Source organism: Hypanus sabinus, chromosome 7 (assembly GCF_030144855.1).
Source record: "Hypanus sabinus isolate sHypSab1 chromosome 7, sHypSab1.hap1, whole genome shotgun sequence".
NCBI classification, from domain to species: Eukaryota; Metazoa; Chordata; class Chondrichthyes; order Myliobatiformes; family Dasyatidae; genus Hypanus; species Hypanus sabinus.
Window position 1 is genome coordinate 84,305,811 of NC_082712.1, and position 13,992 is coordinate 84,319,802.

General features: G+C 45.2%; 1 protein-coding gene across 1 annotated transcript in view; it reads left to right on the forward strand.

Annotated features, from left to right (window-relative positions):
• LOC132397492 (IgGFc-binding protein-like) overlaps window positions 1–13,992 on the forward strand; it is a 238,387-nt gene that overhangs the window by 190,460 nt on the left and 33,935 nt on the right. Inside the window, 4 exon segments of the mRNA XM_059976322.1 lie at window positions 2,309–2,436; window positions 4,248–4,516; window positions 6,909–7,117; window positions 13,566–13,707. Of these exon segments, the coding sequence (XP_059832305.1) occupies window positions 2,309–2,436; window positions 4,248–4,516; window positions 6,909–7,117; window positions 13,566–13,707 (748 nt within the window).

Sequence of the window (13,992 nt, forward strand, 5' to 3'; positions counted from 1 at the left end):
CACTGCTTATTGCTGCCTCTGCTCGAGGAGCTCTATCCTTATATATTTTTAACTTCCTGCTGAATAGAAAGATTTTTCATCTGGTTCTTTGGTTGAACAGTTTTTATTTACCACTTCTCTGTTAGAAATAAGCTAATTTTAAGAAATTTTTCATGATTTTGAACAGCTCCATTAAAATTTCCTTCACCCTGTGGAGAAGACTTCCTGCTTTTTCAGCCTTCTCAAACAAATATGCTTTTCCCTGGAACCATCTATCCTATTCAAAACCAGCACGTCCTTTCCAAAGTTTTAACTTTTGAAAGGGCATCGGAGGAAGCTAATAATCTGTAGAAAGCTTTCTCAAAGCTAGTAGGAGAGTGGAAGGATCACAAAGCTACTCTGGTAAGACCATTAGATAATAAGACATCGGAGCAGAATTAGGCCACTTGGCCCATTGAGTCTGTTCCTCCATTTCATCATGGCTGATCCATTTTCCGTCTCAGCCCCAGTCTCCTGCCTTCTCCCCATATCCTTTCATGCCCTGCCCAATCAAGAATCTACCAGCCTCTGCCTGAAATACACCCAATGATGGACCGCCACGGCCATCTGTGGCAACAAATTCCTCATATTCACCATTCTCTGGCTGAAGAAATTCTTCCTCATCTCCATTCTCAATGGACGTCCCTCTATTCTGAGGTTTTGTCCTCTAGTCTTAGACTCCCCCACCATAGGAAGCATCCTCGCCACATCAATTCTATCGAGGCCTTTCAACATTCAAAAGGTTTCATTGAGATTCCCCAGGCTGCCCACCCCATTCTTCTGAATTCCAATGAGACAGGCCTAGAACTATTAAACACTGCTCATATGACAAGCCTTTCAATCCCGGAATTATTTTCCTGAAACTCCTTTGAACTCCATCCAATGTTGGCACATGCTTTCTTAAATAAAGGGCCCAAAGCTGCTCACAATATTTCAAGTGAGCCCTCACCAGCACCTTAATGGTGTAGATTGATCACTTACGTCACATGAATAAGGTCTATCCTGTGGATAGAAAGGAGAAGAGAGTGAGAGGAGAGGAGGATGAGAAAAAATGGATGGACTGAGTGACTGTTCAGGAATAAGGTGCAGAAAATTTTGGTGGGGTTCGTATGTCTCAGTACAGCACCTTTTTCTCTGGGTGTCAATGGCTAATATAAGAGGGTGTAACTTGAAGGTGTTTAGAGGAATTAAAAAGGAGGGGGAATGTCAGAGGTATGTTTTTTTATACAACATGGTGGGTGGCTGCATGGAACATGCTGCCAGGGATGGTGGTAGAGGCAGGTATTTTGAGGGAGATTTGAGGTAGGCTTGTGGATGAATGAGAACTGGAGTTCTATATGAAAGGGAAGGGTTAGATTAATCTTGGAGTGGATTAAAGGGCCAGCCCAATGTCAGGGGCCGAAGGGCCTGTAATGTACTGTATTCTATATTCTATGTTCTTTGTACAGTGGAATATCTCAGGTTTATTTTGAGCAAAGCCAGTGACCAATAGAAGGGGTAACATTAATCCTGCACTCTGGAGGATGTGGTGACACTAGAAAGGGGAGCTTCCAGGGACATTGCCAGGGTTGAAATTTAATTGTGAGGCGAGACCGGCTGGGATCAGAGGAGATGGGGTGAGGTTTAACCGAGCTGTACAGAGTCACAAGAGAAGGAACAGGAAGAGCCCAGTTTTCTTAGCAAGGAGAGCAATAGCCAGGAGCTTGGATTTAAGGTAATTGATACAGGAAAAGGGTTGTACAGGCCTGGAACTCACTGCTGACAGGGGTCGGGTAAAAGAAAAGGATCATACAGACCTAGAACTCACTGCTGGGAAGTATGAATGAGGCAAAAACCCTGTTAAATATCTGAAGGGATGGAATGTGCTGATAGTGGACAGAACCTTAGGAAGTGGGTTTGGTAGTGATAGCTCTTCATCAGCCAGCATGAACGTAATTGGTCAAAGGTCTTTCTCCTTTGTCACTGCATTTGAGAGTCTGGGGCATGAGGTGAACTTGTTATTTATTTATTCAGATACAGCACAGAATAGGCCCTCTGGCCCTTCAAGCTGCGCTGCCCAGCAGCCCCCAATTTAACTCTAGCCTAATCACGGGACATTTACAATGACCAGTTAACCTACTAACTGGTATGCTTTTGCACTGTGAGTGGAAACCAGAGCACCTGGAGGAAGCCCACATGGTCATGGGTTGAACGTACAAACTCCTTACAGACAGTTGTGGTACAGGGTGTCCCCTGTACTGTGAAGCGTTGTGCTAACAGCTATGCTACAGTTTCTCTGTTGACCTTCCAGGTGTGCGGAATGTGTGGTAACTACAACCACAATGTAACAGATGAGCTCCTGATGCCCGACGGGAAGCTGGCGAATAATGTCACCCACTTCGGCAACAGTTGGAAAGCGGCAGGAGATGATGACCCTGGGTAGGTATCCAAGAAGGACATCCTCTCATATCTACCAATACATTGCTAACAGGATGTGGGTGGCACCTGCGGGCCTTCTGTGGTTGGCCCCAGGGAACATTATCTTAGACCATAACATAGAGGAGTAGAATTAGGCCATTTGTCCCATCGAGTCTGCTCCGCCATCTCATCATTTCAGCCCCAGTCTCCTGCCTTCTCCCTGTATCCTTTCATGCCCTGACCCATCAAGAATCTATCATCCTCTGCCTGAAATATTTATAAAGACTGGGCCTCCACAGCCACTTTATTCACCTGAATTTGAACAGATTCACCATTCTGGCTGAAGAAATTCCTTCTCAGATCTTACCTGTGTGGTTAGAGAATGAAGGCCCAATTAAAGGTAACGGCTTCCCCATTCTGTCTTTTATGTCCACCACCAAAGCAATGGATCTTCCCTTCACTGAACACAGGTTCAAAGTTCAAAGGTCAAAGTACATGTAGTATCAAAGGATATATAATTTATACAACCTTGGGATTCCATGAAACAAAGAAACCCAATGGAACCCATTAAAAACAAAAGCAGACCATCAAACACCCAGTGTGCAGAGAGAAAAGGAGAAATTGTGCAAACCATAAAGCAAGCAAGCAGAATTCAGAACTGATATTCACAATGCCAGGCATCACTACAGCTGATTCAGAAGGCCTCAGTTCAGCACAGGTTCAAGCAAACTCTATTGATTTACTCATTTAGACTGGAGCAGGGAATCCACTGCTTAACTCGATCGATTTAAGCATTGGGCTGGATCCAGGCCCCTGATTGTATCAAAGCAACAGGGCCCAGGTCTGAGAGTGAGGGACAAGCTGAGGTTTAGGCGATTTAAGCGCTGGGCCAGATTACAAAGGTCTGGGTGTCAGGGTTGGAGACGAGGATCAGGCCACTTCCACTCACTGCTCCACGATGTGTACTCAGCTCAGTCTGCACCAAACTGAGGTTGTGGCCTGTTCCGGCTACAGTGATGTCTGGCTTCGTGTCTGTGAACTTCACTTCAGAATGCTACTTGCTTACTTGTTTGTACGATTTGTGTTTTTTTTCTGTCTCTCTGTACACCCACTGGGTGTTTATTGGTCTTTTTTTAATGGGTTCTTTCGGGTTTCTTTGTTTTGTGGCTGCCTGTAAGGAAACGAATCTGAAAGTTGTATAATGTACGTATTCTTTAATAACTTTGAACTTTGGAACTGGAAAGACTCCAAAAACCATCACATGAATGTTCTGACTGTGTTGTTCACTTGTGGTGTGTACTCCAAATATTTGGCCTTTATATACAACTCAACCCAACTGCCAACCACCTACGGGCATCAAATGGTCAGATGTGATCAACGTTGGGTGAATTCTACCTGCAGATAAGCCTCCACACGGGGCAACTCTTCCTCCATGAGTGCTTAAGGTGAAGCATCTGCTACAGGCCGCTAATCAACCATCTGATGGTGTGGTCCATCACCAGGCAGAACGGAAACGTATCATCTTTATGCTTATCACAGGTGCTGTAATGACAACCAATCAGCTGACTGAAAAATATATAAAGGCAAAACATTCAGAGGACACACCACAAATTATCAGTGCACTGATGATGTCTTCTTGTATGGTGATGAAACGTTTGCAAATGAATTGCCAAGATTGAAGAACAACACAACACAACCATCAACCACCTGAGCTACATATTTTCTGAATTATTTCCAACTCTGAACTGCATCCTGGGACTCCCTCTGTTTGGGTAATGATGCTAGTGTGCATTATGGCCTATCGCAATTTAAACTGACCTCCTTGCCTACAGGTGCCAGCCTGACAATCGAGACAAGCTAACTGCCAGCTGTTTGCCACACTTCCTGCCCAAGGTGGAGGCTTTCTGCCGAGAGCTGTTGACGGATAAGTACCGCGGCTGCCACCACCTCGCTGATCCAAAGCCATTTGTCCTCAATTGCGTGTACGACATGTGTGAGTACGACGGCATGATCTCCTCACTCTGTGACAACATCCACTCTTATATCGAGGTGTGTAAGAGTGAGGGCATCGACATCAAGTGGAGGAACAGCACCTTTTGCCGTGAGTATCACTCAATTTGGGACTTTTTTTTTGCCCAATCACCGGAGATATCATTCAGACCACCCTGGTCCATTGGTGTCCAAACAGCCACAGTTTCTCCTACCCTTCCCACTTCCAGTTCCTAATTGTACCCCTCCACCCCCCCATCCATCTCCTCCCACCATAAAAATCTCCCAGAGTGGCCTCCTCTACATTAGCGATATTTGTCATAATTGGGGGACCGCTTCATCAAGCACCTCTGTACCATCTGCCACAAGTGGGACTTCCTGGTGGCCAAACATTTTAATTCCCACTTTGACATGTCCATGATCTCGTCTTGAGTCCAGATGAGGCCACCTGTAGAGTGGAGGAGCGACACCTTTTATTCCATCTGGGTAACCTCCAATCTTCCAGTAAACAAATTTACCCTCCACCTTCACCTATTCCCCCCTCTTCATATCTGCCTATTACTTACCCACGCGACCCCAGATCTCCTCCTCTTTCTTTTTCTCCTATGGTTCTCTTTCCTCTCCTATCAGATTCCTTCATCTCCAGCCCTTGACCTTTCCCACCCGGCTGGCTTCACTCATCACCTTCTGGCTAGCCTCCTTCCCCAACCCCCATCATTTTATTGTGGCATTCTCCCCTCCCCCCCCCCCACCTCCTTCTCAGTCCTGATGAAGGGTCTCGGCCTGAAACTTTGACTGTTTGTTTAATTTCATAGATGCTGGCTGACCTGCTAAGTTCCTCCAGCATTTCCTCTGTTGCTCTCGACCTCAAGCATCTGCAGACTTCTTCATAATTTTAAACATATCCACATCCTTTTCCACCTACACTCTACTTCCCGACTAGGGCTCTCACATTGCCTTTGCCCTGACAACTGTGACTAAGTAGGTTTCAGTGCTATAGGAGGCTGGAGTCTCACACCAGAAAATATAGTGCAATGAGGTTACTGTCCATCAGCAGGATTCTGTAGAAGTGGTATTTTTTGGATGAAATACTAACACGGGACTCTACCTGAGTATGAATGACCACATGGCACTGCTTTGAAGAAGAGCAGCTTTCTCCCCACTGTCCTGACTGATACTTATCCCTGAACTTGAGAAAACTGGCAGATGCTGGAAATCCAAAGCAACACAACCGAACTCAGTAGGCTGGGCACCATCCATGGAAATGAATAAACAGTCGACGTTTCGGGCCGAGACCCTTCGTCAGAGCTGAAAAGGAAGAGAGAAGCCAGAATAAGAAGGTGTGGGGAGGAGAGTAAGAAGTACAAGGTGGCAGGTGATTGGTGAAACCGGGAGCGGGGCAGGGGGTGAAGTAAAGAGCTGGGGTTGATGGGTGAAAGAGATAAAGGGCTGGCCTCTCCGCCTTTCCGTTTCATCTATCATCTGCTACCTTAACTTCTTCCTCCCCTCCCCCCTCTTTCTTACTTTGATTTCTCTTCTTCCTTTCCAGTCCTGATGAAGGGTCTCAGCCTGAAATGTTGACTGTTTACATTTTTCCATAGATGCTGCCTGGCCTGCTGAATTCGACCTGCATTTTGTGTGTGATATTTTTCTCTGAATCAGTTGAATTGGCCATTAGCACTGTGTTCTTTCTAAGAACATGCTATGTTCTTAAATAGGCTGCCACTATTTTTTACATTACAACAGTGCCTATCCAGAAGGTTGTTTCTTGGCTATGAAGCTTTTGAAATATCCTGAAGTTCAATGGTTCAATTTAATATCAGAGAATATATACAGTATACAACCTGAAATTCTTACTCTTCACAGACATCCATGAGACAGAAAAAAAACCCATAGAAAGAATTGCATAAAACATTAGGAAAGGACATTTATAAACGTAAGGGTTTCTTTTCCGGTAATGAGCCCCGCTGTAAAATAAAGCAGGGATTTGTCTGCAGAAGGTAGAAACTTGATCGATTGGGCCTCAAACATTGGATGTCTTCCACCTGCCAATTATCAAGCCTCTGAGCTGAGGTGATGCTGACATTAACAAATCCCAGAGGACTAAAGGAGGTGGGATGTAAGAGAGCAGATAAAGGAGTAGCGTAGTGGTTAGCACAGAGCTTTACAGTACAGACTACACGGGTTCAATTCCTGTCTTAGCCAGTAAGGAGTTTGTACATTCTCCCTGTGACCATGTGGGTTTCCTCTGGGGGCTCCAGTTTCCTCCCACAGTCCAAAGACGTACTGGTAGGTTAATTGGTCATTGTAAGTTATCCTGTGATTGGGCTAGGATTAAATAGGGGGTTTGCTGGGAGGCACAGTTCATTGGACCTATTCCACACCGTATGTCAATAAATAAATAAATCAGATGTGGGTATGGGGGTGGGAGGGTAAATCAGGAAAACAGAGTCAAGTTTACCTCTTCGCTCCTGTGACATGCTAACCTGGGCCCTTCTTTACAGCTCTGGCATGCCCACCCAACAGCCATTATGTGGAATGTGCCACACCCTGTCCGGCAACCTGTGTCGACATCTACGCACCTTCCAAATGCGAAACTCCTGCAGCCTGTGTGGAAGGGTGTGAGTGCGACCGGGGTTTTGTGCAGAGTGACAACGCCTGCGTGAATCTAACCAACTGCGGCTGCCTCGACACAAGCAACAACTATCACACAGTGAGTACCCTGGGGCAGCGTTGGCATGGGGGCAGGTTGGACAGCGGGGGCAGAAAGGAAATAGAGGCAGGTAGGTGGGGAGAAGTGAAAGAGTGGCTGGGACCCTGAGGGTAGAGAGTGCACAAAGAGCAGTTGGCACTTGTAATGGAGAGCATTTACATTAAATCTCCCCCCCCCCCCACCCCCCCGCGTAAAGCCATGCGACCAGGCGGTGGATGGTCGTATGAGCAGCTGGTGCAAATCACAAGTCAATGCGACTATTGACACCAGGCAGACAATCTCTGAAGAGTATTGACAATGGCTGGGGCCATCTTGTAAAGACACTACCCAGAAGAAGGCAATGGCAAACTGCTTCTGTAGAAAAATTTGCCTAGAACAATCATGGACATGAGACCATGATCGCCTATGTCATACGACACAGCACATAACGAATGAACCTTCTCCCCGCACTCTTGATTATCTTTATGTTCTCGATATTTATTGCTTATTTATTATTATTATTATTTCTTCATTTGTATTTGCCCAGTTCGTTGCCTTACACTCAGATTGACCACTCAAGTTGGGCAGTCTTTCATTGATCTTGTTATAGTTACTACTCTATAGATTTATTGAGTATGTTCACAAGAAAATGAATCACAGTGTTGTATAGTGATGTATTTGATAAATTTATTTTGAGCTTTGAATAGATTCTATGTTGTCAGAGGCGTTCAACCTGCTATACCACAAAAGACCACACAGTGGAGCTGACACATTGCAACAAAGAAGGTGTTTTAATAATTCTATTAGTCTACTGAGTCCCTCTTGGCTGCTCTTAGAAGCATTCCTGGCTCTTTCCCTACCAGCCTGATTTGGAGTATTATGTGCAGTTTTGGTCACCTACTTACAGGAAAGATGTAAATAAAATTGAAAGAATACAGAGAAAATTTACAAGGATGTTGCCGGGTCTGGAGGACCTGAGTTATAAGGAAAGATTGAATAGGTCAGGACTTTATTCCTTGGAACACAGAAGATTGAGAGGAATTCTGATAGAGGTATACAAAACTACGAGGGTTAAAGATAGGGTAAGTGCAAGCAGACTTTTTCCAAGATGGTTGGGTGGAATTGCAACTAGAGGTCATGGGTTAAGAAACACAGAAACATAGAAAATAGGTGCAGGATTAGGCCATTTGGCCCTTCAAGCCTGCACTGCCATTCAGTATGATCATGGCTGATCATCCAACTCAGAACCCTGTACCTGCTTTCTCTCCATACCCCCTGATCCCTTTAGCCACAAGGGCCATATCTAACTTCCTCTTAAATATAGCCAATGAACTGGCCTCAACTTTTTCCTGTGGCAGAGAATTCCACAGATTCACCACTCTCTGTGTGAAGAAGTTTTTCCTCAACTTGGTCCTAAAAGGCTTCCCCTTTATCCTTAAACTGTGACCCCTCGTTCTGGACTTCCCCAACATCGGAAACCTTCTTCCTGCATCTAGCCTGTCCAATCCCTTTAGAATTTTATATGTTTCAATAAGATCCCCCCTCAATCTTCTAAATTCCAGTGAGTATAAGCCTAGTGGATCCAGTCTTTCTTCATATGAAAGTCCTGCCATCCCAGGAATCAATCTGGTGAACCTTCTCTGTACTCCCTCTATGGCAAAAATGTCTTTCCTCAGATTAGGGGACCAAAACTGCACACAATATTCTAGGTGCGGTCTCACCAAGGCCTTGTACAACTGTAGTAGAACCTCCCTGCTCCTGTACTCAAATCCTTTTGCTATGAATGCCAACATACCATTTGCCTTTTTCACCGCCTGCTGTACCTGCATGCCCACCTTCAATGACTGGTGTACAATGACACCCAGGTCTCGTTGCATCTCCCCTTTTCCTAATCGGCCACCGTTCAGATAATAATCTGTTTTCCTGTTCTTGCAACCAAAGTGGATAACGTCACATTTATCCACATTAAATTGCATCTGCCATGAATTTGCCCACTCACCTAACCTATCCAAGTCACCCTGCATCCTCTTAGCATCCTCCTCACAGCCAACACCACCGCCCAGCTTCGTGTCATCCGCAAACTTAGAGATGCTTCATTTAATTCCCTCGTCTAAGTCATTAATATATATTGTAAACAACGGGGGTCCCAACACTGAGCCTTGCAGTACCCCACTAGTCACTGCCTGCCATTCTGAAAAGGTCCCATTTACTCCCACTCTTTGCTTCCTGTCTGCCAACCAATTCTCTATCCACATCAATACCATACCCTCAATACCGTGTGCTTTAAGTTTGCACACTAATCTCCCGTGTGGGACTTTGACTGTAAAGGACCTACATTTGTCTTGACCAATCGTTTTCTTTTCACGTACCTATAAAAGCTTTTACAGTCAGTTTTTATGTTCCCTGCCAGCTTTCTCTCATAATCTTTTTTCCCTTTCCTAATTAAGCACTTTGTCCTCCTCTGCTGGTTTTCTCCCAGTCCTGAATTTCTCCCAGTCCTCAGGTGTGTCGCTTTTTTTTTGCTAATTTGTATGTTTCTTCTTTGGACTTGATACTATCCCTAATTTCCCTTGTCAGCCACGGGTGCACTACCTTCCCTGGTTTATTCTTTTGCCAAACTGGGATGAACAATTGTTGTAGTTCATCCATGCGATCTTTAAATGCTTGCCATTGCATATCCACCGTCAACCCTTTAAGTATCATTTACCAGTCTATCTTAGCTAATTCGCGTCTCATACCTTCAAAGTTACCCTTCTTTAAGTTCAGAACCTTTGTTTCTGAATTAACTATGTCACTCTCCATCTTAATGAAGAATTCCACCATATTATGGCCACTCTTACCCAAGGGGCCTGGCACGACAAGATTGCTAACTAACCCTTCCTCATTGCTCAATACCCAATCTAGAATGGCCTGCTCTCTAGTTGGTTCCTCGACATGTTGGTTTAGAAAACCATCCCGCATACATTCCAAGAAATCCTCTTCCTCAGCACCCTTACCAATTTGGTTCACCCAAACTATATGTAGATTGAAGTCACCCATTATAACTACTGTTCCTTTATTGCATACATTTCTAATTTCCTGTTTAATGCCATCCCCAACTTCACTACTACTGTTAGGTGGCCTGTACACAACTCCCACCAGCGTTTTCTGCCCCTTAGTGTTTTGCAGCTCTACCCATATCAATTCCACATCCTCCAGGCTAATGTCCTTCCTTTCTATTGTGTTAATCTCCTCTCTAACCAGCAATGCTACCCCACCTCCTTTTCTTTCCTGTCTATCCCTCTTGAATATTGAATATCCCTGGATGTTGAGCTCCCATCCTTGGTCACCCTGGAGCCATGTCTCTGTGATCCCAACTATATCATATTCATTAATTACTATCTGCACATTCAATTCATCCACCTTGTTACGAATGCTCCTCGCATTGACACACAAAGCCTTCAGGCTTGTTTTTACAACACTCTTAGCCCTTATACAATTATGTTGAAAAGTGGCCCTTTTTGTTTTTTGCCCTGGATTTGCCTGCCTGCCACTTTTACTTTTCACCTTACTACTTTTTGCTTCTACCCTCATTTTGCACCCCTCTGTCTCTCTGCACTTGTTCCCATCCCCCTGCCACATTAGTTTAAAACCTCTTGAACAGCAGTAGCAAACGCTCCCCCTAGGACATTGGTTCCAGTCCAGCCCAGGAGCAGACCGTCCTGTTTATACCTGTTTAACCCAGAACTGGTTCCAATGCCCCAGAAATTTGAATCCTCCCCCTTGCACCATTTTTCAAGCCACATATTCATCTGAAATATCCTCCTATTTCTACTCTGACTAGCACGTGGCACTGGTAGTAATCCAGAGATTATTACCTTTGTGGTCCTACTTTTTAGTTTATCTCCTAACTCCCTAAATTCACCTTGTAGGACCCCATCCCGTTTTTTACCTATATCGTTGGTACCTATGTGCACCACGACCACTGGCTGTTCACCCTCCCATTCCAGAATGTCCTGCAGTCGCTCAGAGACATCCTTGACCCTTGCACCAGGGAGGCAACATACCATCCTGGAGTCTCGTTTGCGGCCGCAGGAACGCCTATCTATTCCCCTTACAATCGAATCCCCTATCACTATAGCTCTCCCACTCCTTTTCCTTCCCTCCTGTGCCGCAGAGCCACCCATGGTGCAATGAACTCGGCTGCTGCTGCCTTCCCCTGATGAGACATCTCCCCCAACAGTATCCAAAACAGTATATCTGTTTAGGAGGGAGATGACCTTATGGGACTCCTGCACTACCTGCCTACTGCTACACTGTCTAGTGGCCACCCCTTCCCTTTCTGCCTTTACCTGCGGTGTGGCCAACTCACTGAACGTGCTATTCACGACTTTCTCAGCATCGCGGATGCTCCAGTATGAATCCAGTCGCAGCTCCAGACCCTCAATGCAGTCTGCCAGAAGCTGCAGTTGGACACACTTCCTGCACACACTTCACCTAAGGGTGAAAGGTGAAAAGTTTAAAGGGAACATGAGAGGAAACTTCTTCACTCAGAGGGTGGTGAGAGTGTGGAACGAGCTGCCAGTGCAAGTGGTGCATGTGAGCTTGATTTCAGTCAGTCTCACACCTTGCATCTTTTTATAGTTATAAAATTATTTTTAATTATTGTGATACAGCATTCTACCCTGCCAAGTCATGCCACCCAGCAATCCCCTAACTTAATCCTAGCCTAACCACGGGACAACTTATAAAGATCAATTAACTGACAAACTGATACGTCTTTGGACTGTGGGAGGAAACTGGAGCACTTGGAGGAAATCTGCATGGTCAAAGGGAGAATGTCCGAACTCCTTACAGGCAGCAGTGGGAATCGAACCAGCGTTGTCTACACTGTGATATGTTGTGCTAACTACTATGGTTATTGAGTCATAGAACACTACAGCACTCTTGGCCCATCTAGTCCTTGCCAAACTATTATTCTGCCAACTCCCATCAATCTGCACCAGGTCCATAGTCCTCCATACCCCTCCCACACATGTACTTACCCCAACTTCTCTTAAGTGCTGAAAGTGAGCTCGTATGCACCATGTGTGCTGACAGCTTGTTCCACATTCTCACCAACCACCCTCTGGGTGAAGAAGTAGCCCCTCTTTTTACCTTTCACCCCTAACCTATGACCTCTAGTTTTGTCCATCGTCTGCACTATCTAGTAATGGGATCGGTTTCTCTCTTTTGATCCACTCTGACCTGGTGATAAAGTCACCTAATCCATCAAATTCCTCTTTAGTTCCAACACAAATAACCCCTGCCTCTTCAGTCTGATCAATAACCAAAATCCCTCATCCTGACATTAATACAGCAGTGACAGAGGAGCATGTTGGATTGGATAAAAATAACAAAACTTCCAGAAATGAGGGAAATCCAAAATGAAACAGAACGTGTTGAAATACTCAGCAGGTCAAGCTCTGTCTCATCATCATTATGTGCCATGTCGTATGATATCATCATTATGCACCTTGTTGTATGACATGGGCGATCATGGTGTTTCTACAACCATGATTTTTCTTGGCAATTTTTTCTAACAGAAGTGGTTTGCCATTATCTTCTTCTGGGTAGAGTCTTTACAAGACAGGTGAGCCCAGCCATTATCGATAACCTTCAGAGATTGCCTGGTGTCAGTGGTCATATAACCAGGACTTGTGATATGCCCCAGCTGCTCATAAGACCATCCACCACATGCTCCCTGAACGGGCATTGGGAGGTGGGGTGGTTGATGGCTAAGCAGGTGCTACAGCTTGCCCAAAGGTCTCCTGCTGACCAGTTGAGGGAAACGAGCACCTTACACCTCCTTTGATAGAGACGTAGCTCCACTTTGCCACTCATTTTTAAAGATTACCGTTAAATATCCATCATGTGAAACATCAAAATGTTCAGTGAAATGAGCGATTGCGTCAACAACCAATGCTGTCCGAGGATGTGCTGGGGGCTGCCCATAAGTGTTGCCATGCTTCTGGCGCCAACATAGCACGCCCGTAACTTACTAACCCTTATAAACCAGTACACCTTTGGAATGTGGGAGGAAACTAGAACACCCAGAGGTGCGGCAGGGTAGCGTAGTGGTTAGCACAACACTTTACAGTACCAGTGATTTGGGGTTCGATTCCCACCGTTGCCTGTAAGGAGTTTGTACGTTCTCCCGGTAACCGTGCGCAGGATTCCTCCAGGCACTCCGCTTTCCTCCCACAGCCGAAGACGCACCAGTTGGTATGTTAATTGGTCTTTGTAAATTGTCCTGTGATTATGCCAGGATAAATCGGGGATTGCTGGACAGTGAGATTGGAAAGGCACTGTATCTCAATAATGAAATAGACAAACAGACACTCGCAGTCACGGGAGAACATACGAATTCCTTACAGACAGCAACAGGAACCCTGACTGCTGATGCCATAAGGTCAGCTGCATAACCTTTAACCTCCTGATATGTTCACAGGTCGGGGACTCCTGGCTGACTGCTGACTGCAAGAGCAAGTGCACTTGTGTGGAGAGTGGAGTGTACCTGTGCGAAGAGTTCAAGTGCCAGCAGGAAACGATTTGTGCTGTGGACGATGGCATCCGCCACTGCAAGCCTGAGAGTAGGTTAACCATTGTCAGATCTGGTGACCTTTCAACCCCAGGTTCTTTTAGGAGACCAAGAGAAAGTAAAAACTTGTTGCTTTACAATCATTTATTTAATGTTTAAACAAAGGAACCTGTACAGAGCATTCGAACTAAAGGAAAGAACCTCAGCGGAAAAAAAAAGACAAGATGGTGATTTTTTTCAGAGACAAACATTTTTTTAGCGAGATACTGTTGAGGTTTTATAAAGCACTGGTGAAGCCTCACTTTGAGTATTGGGAGCCTTATCTTAGGCCCCTTAT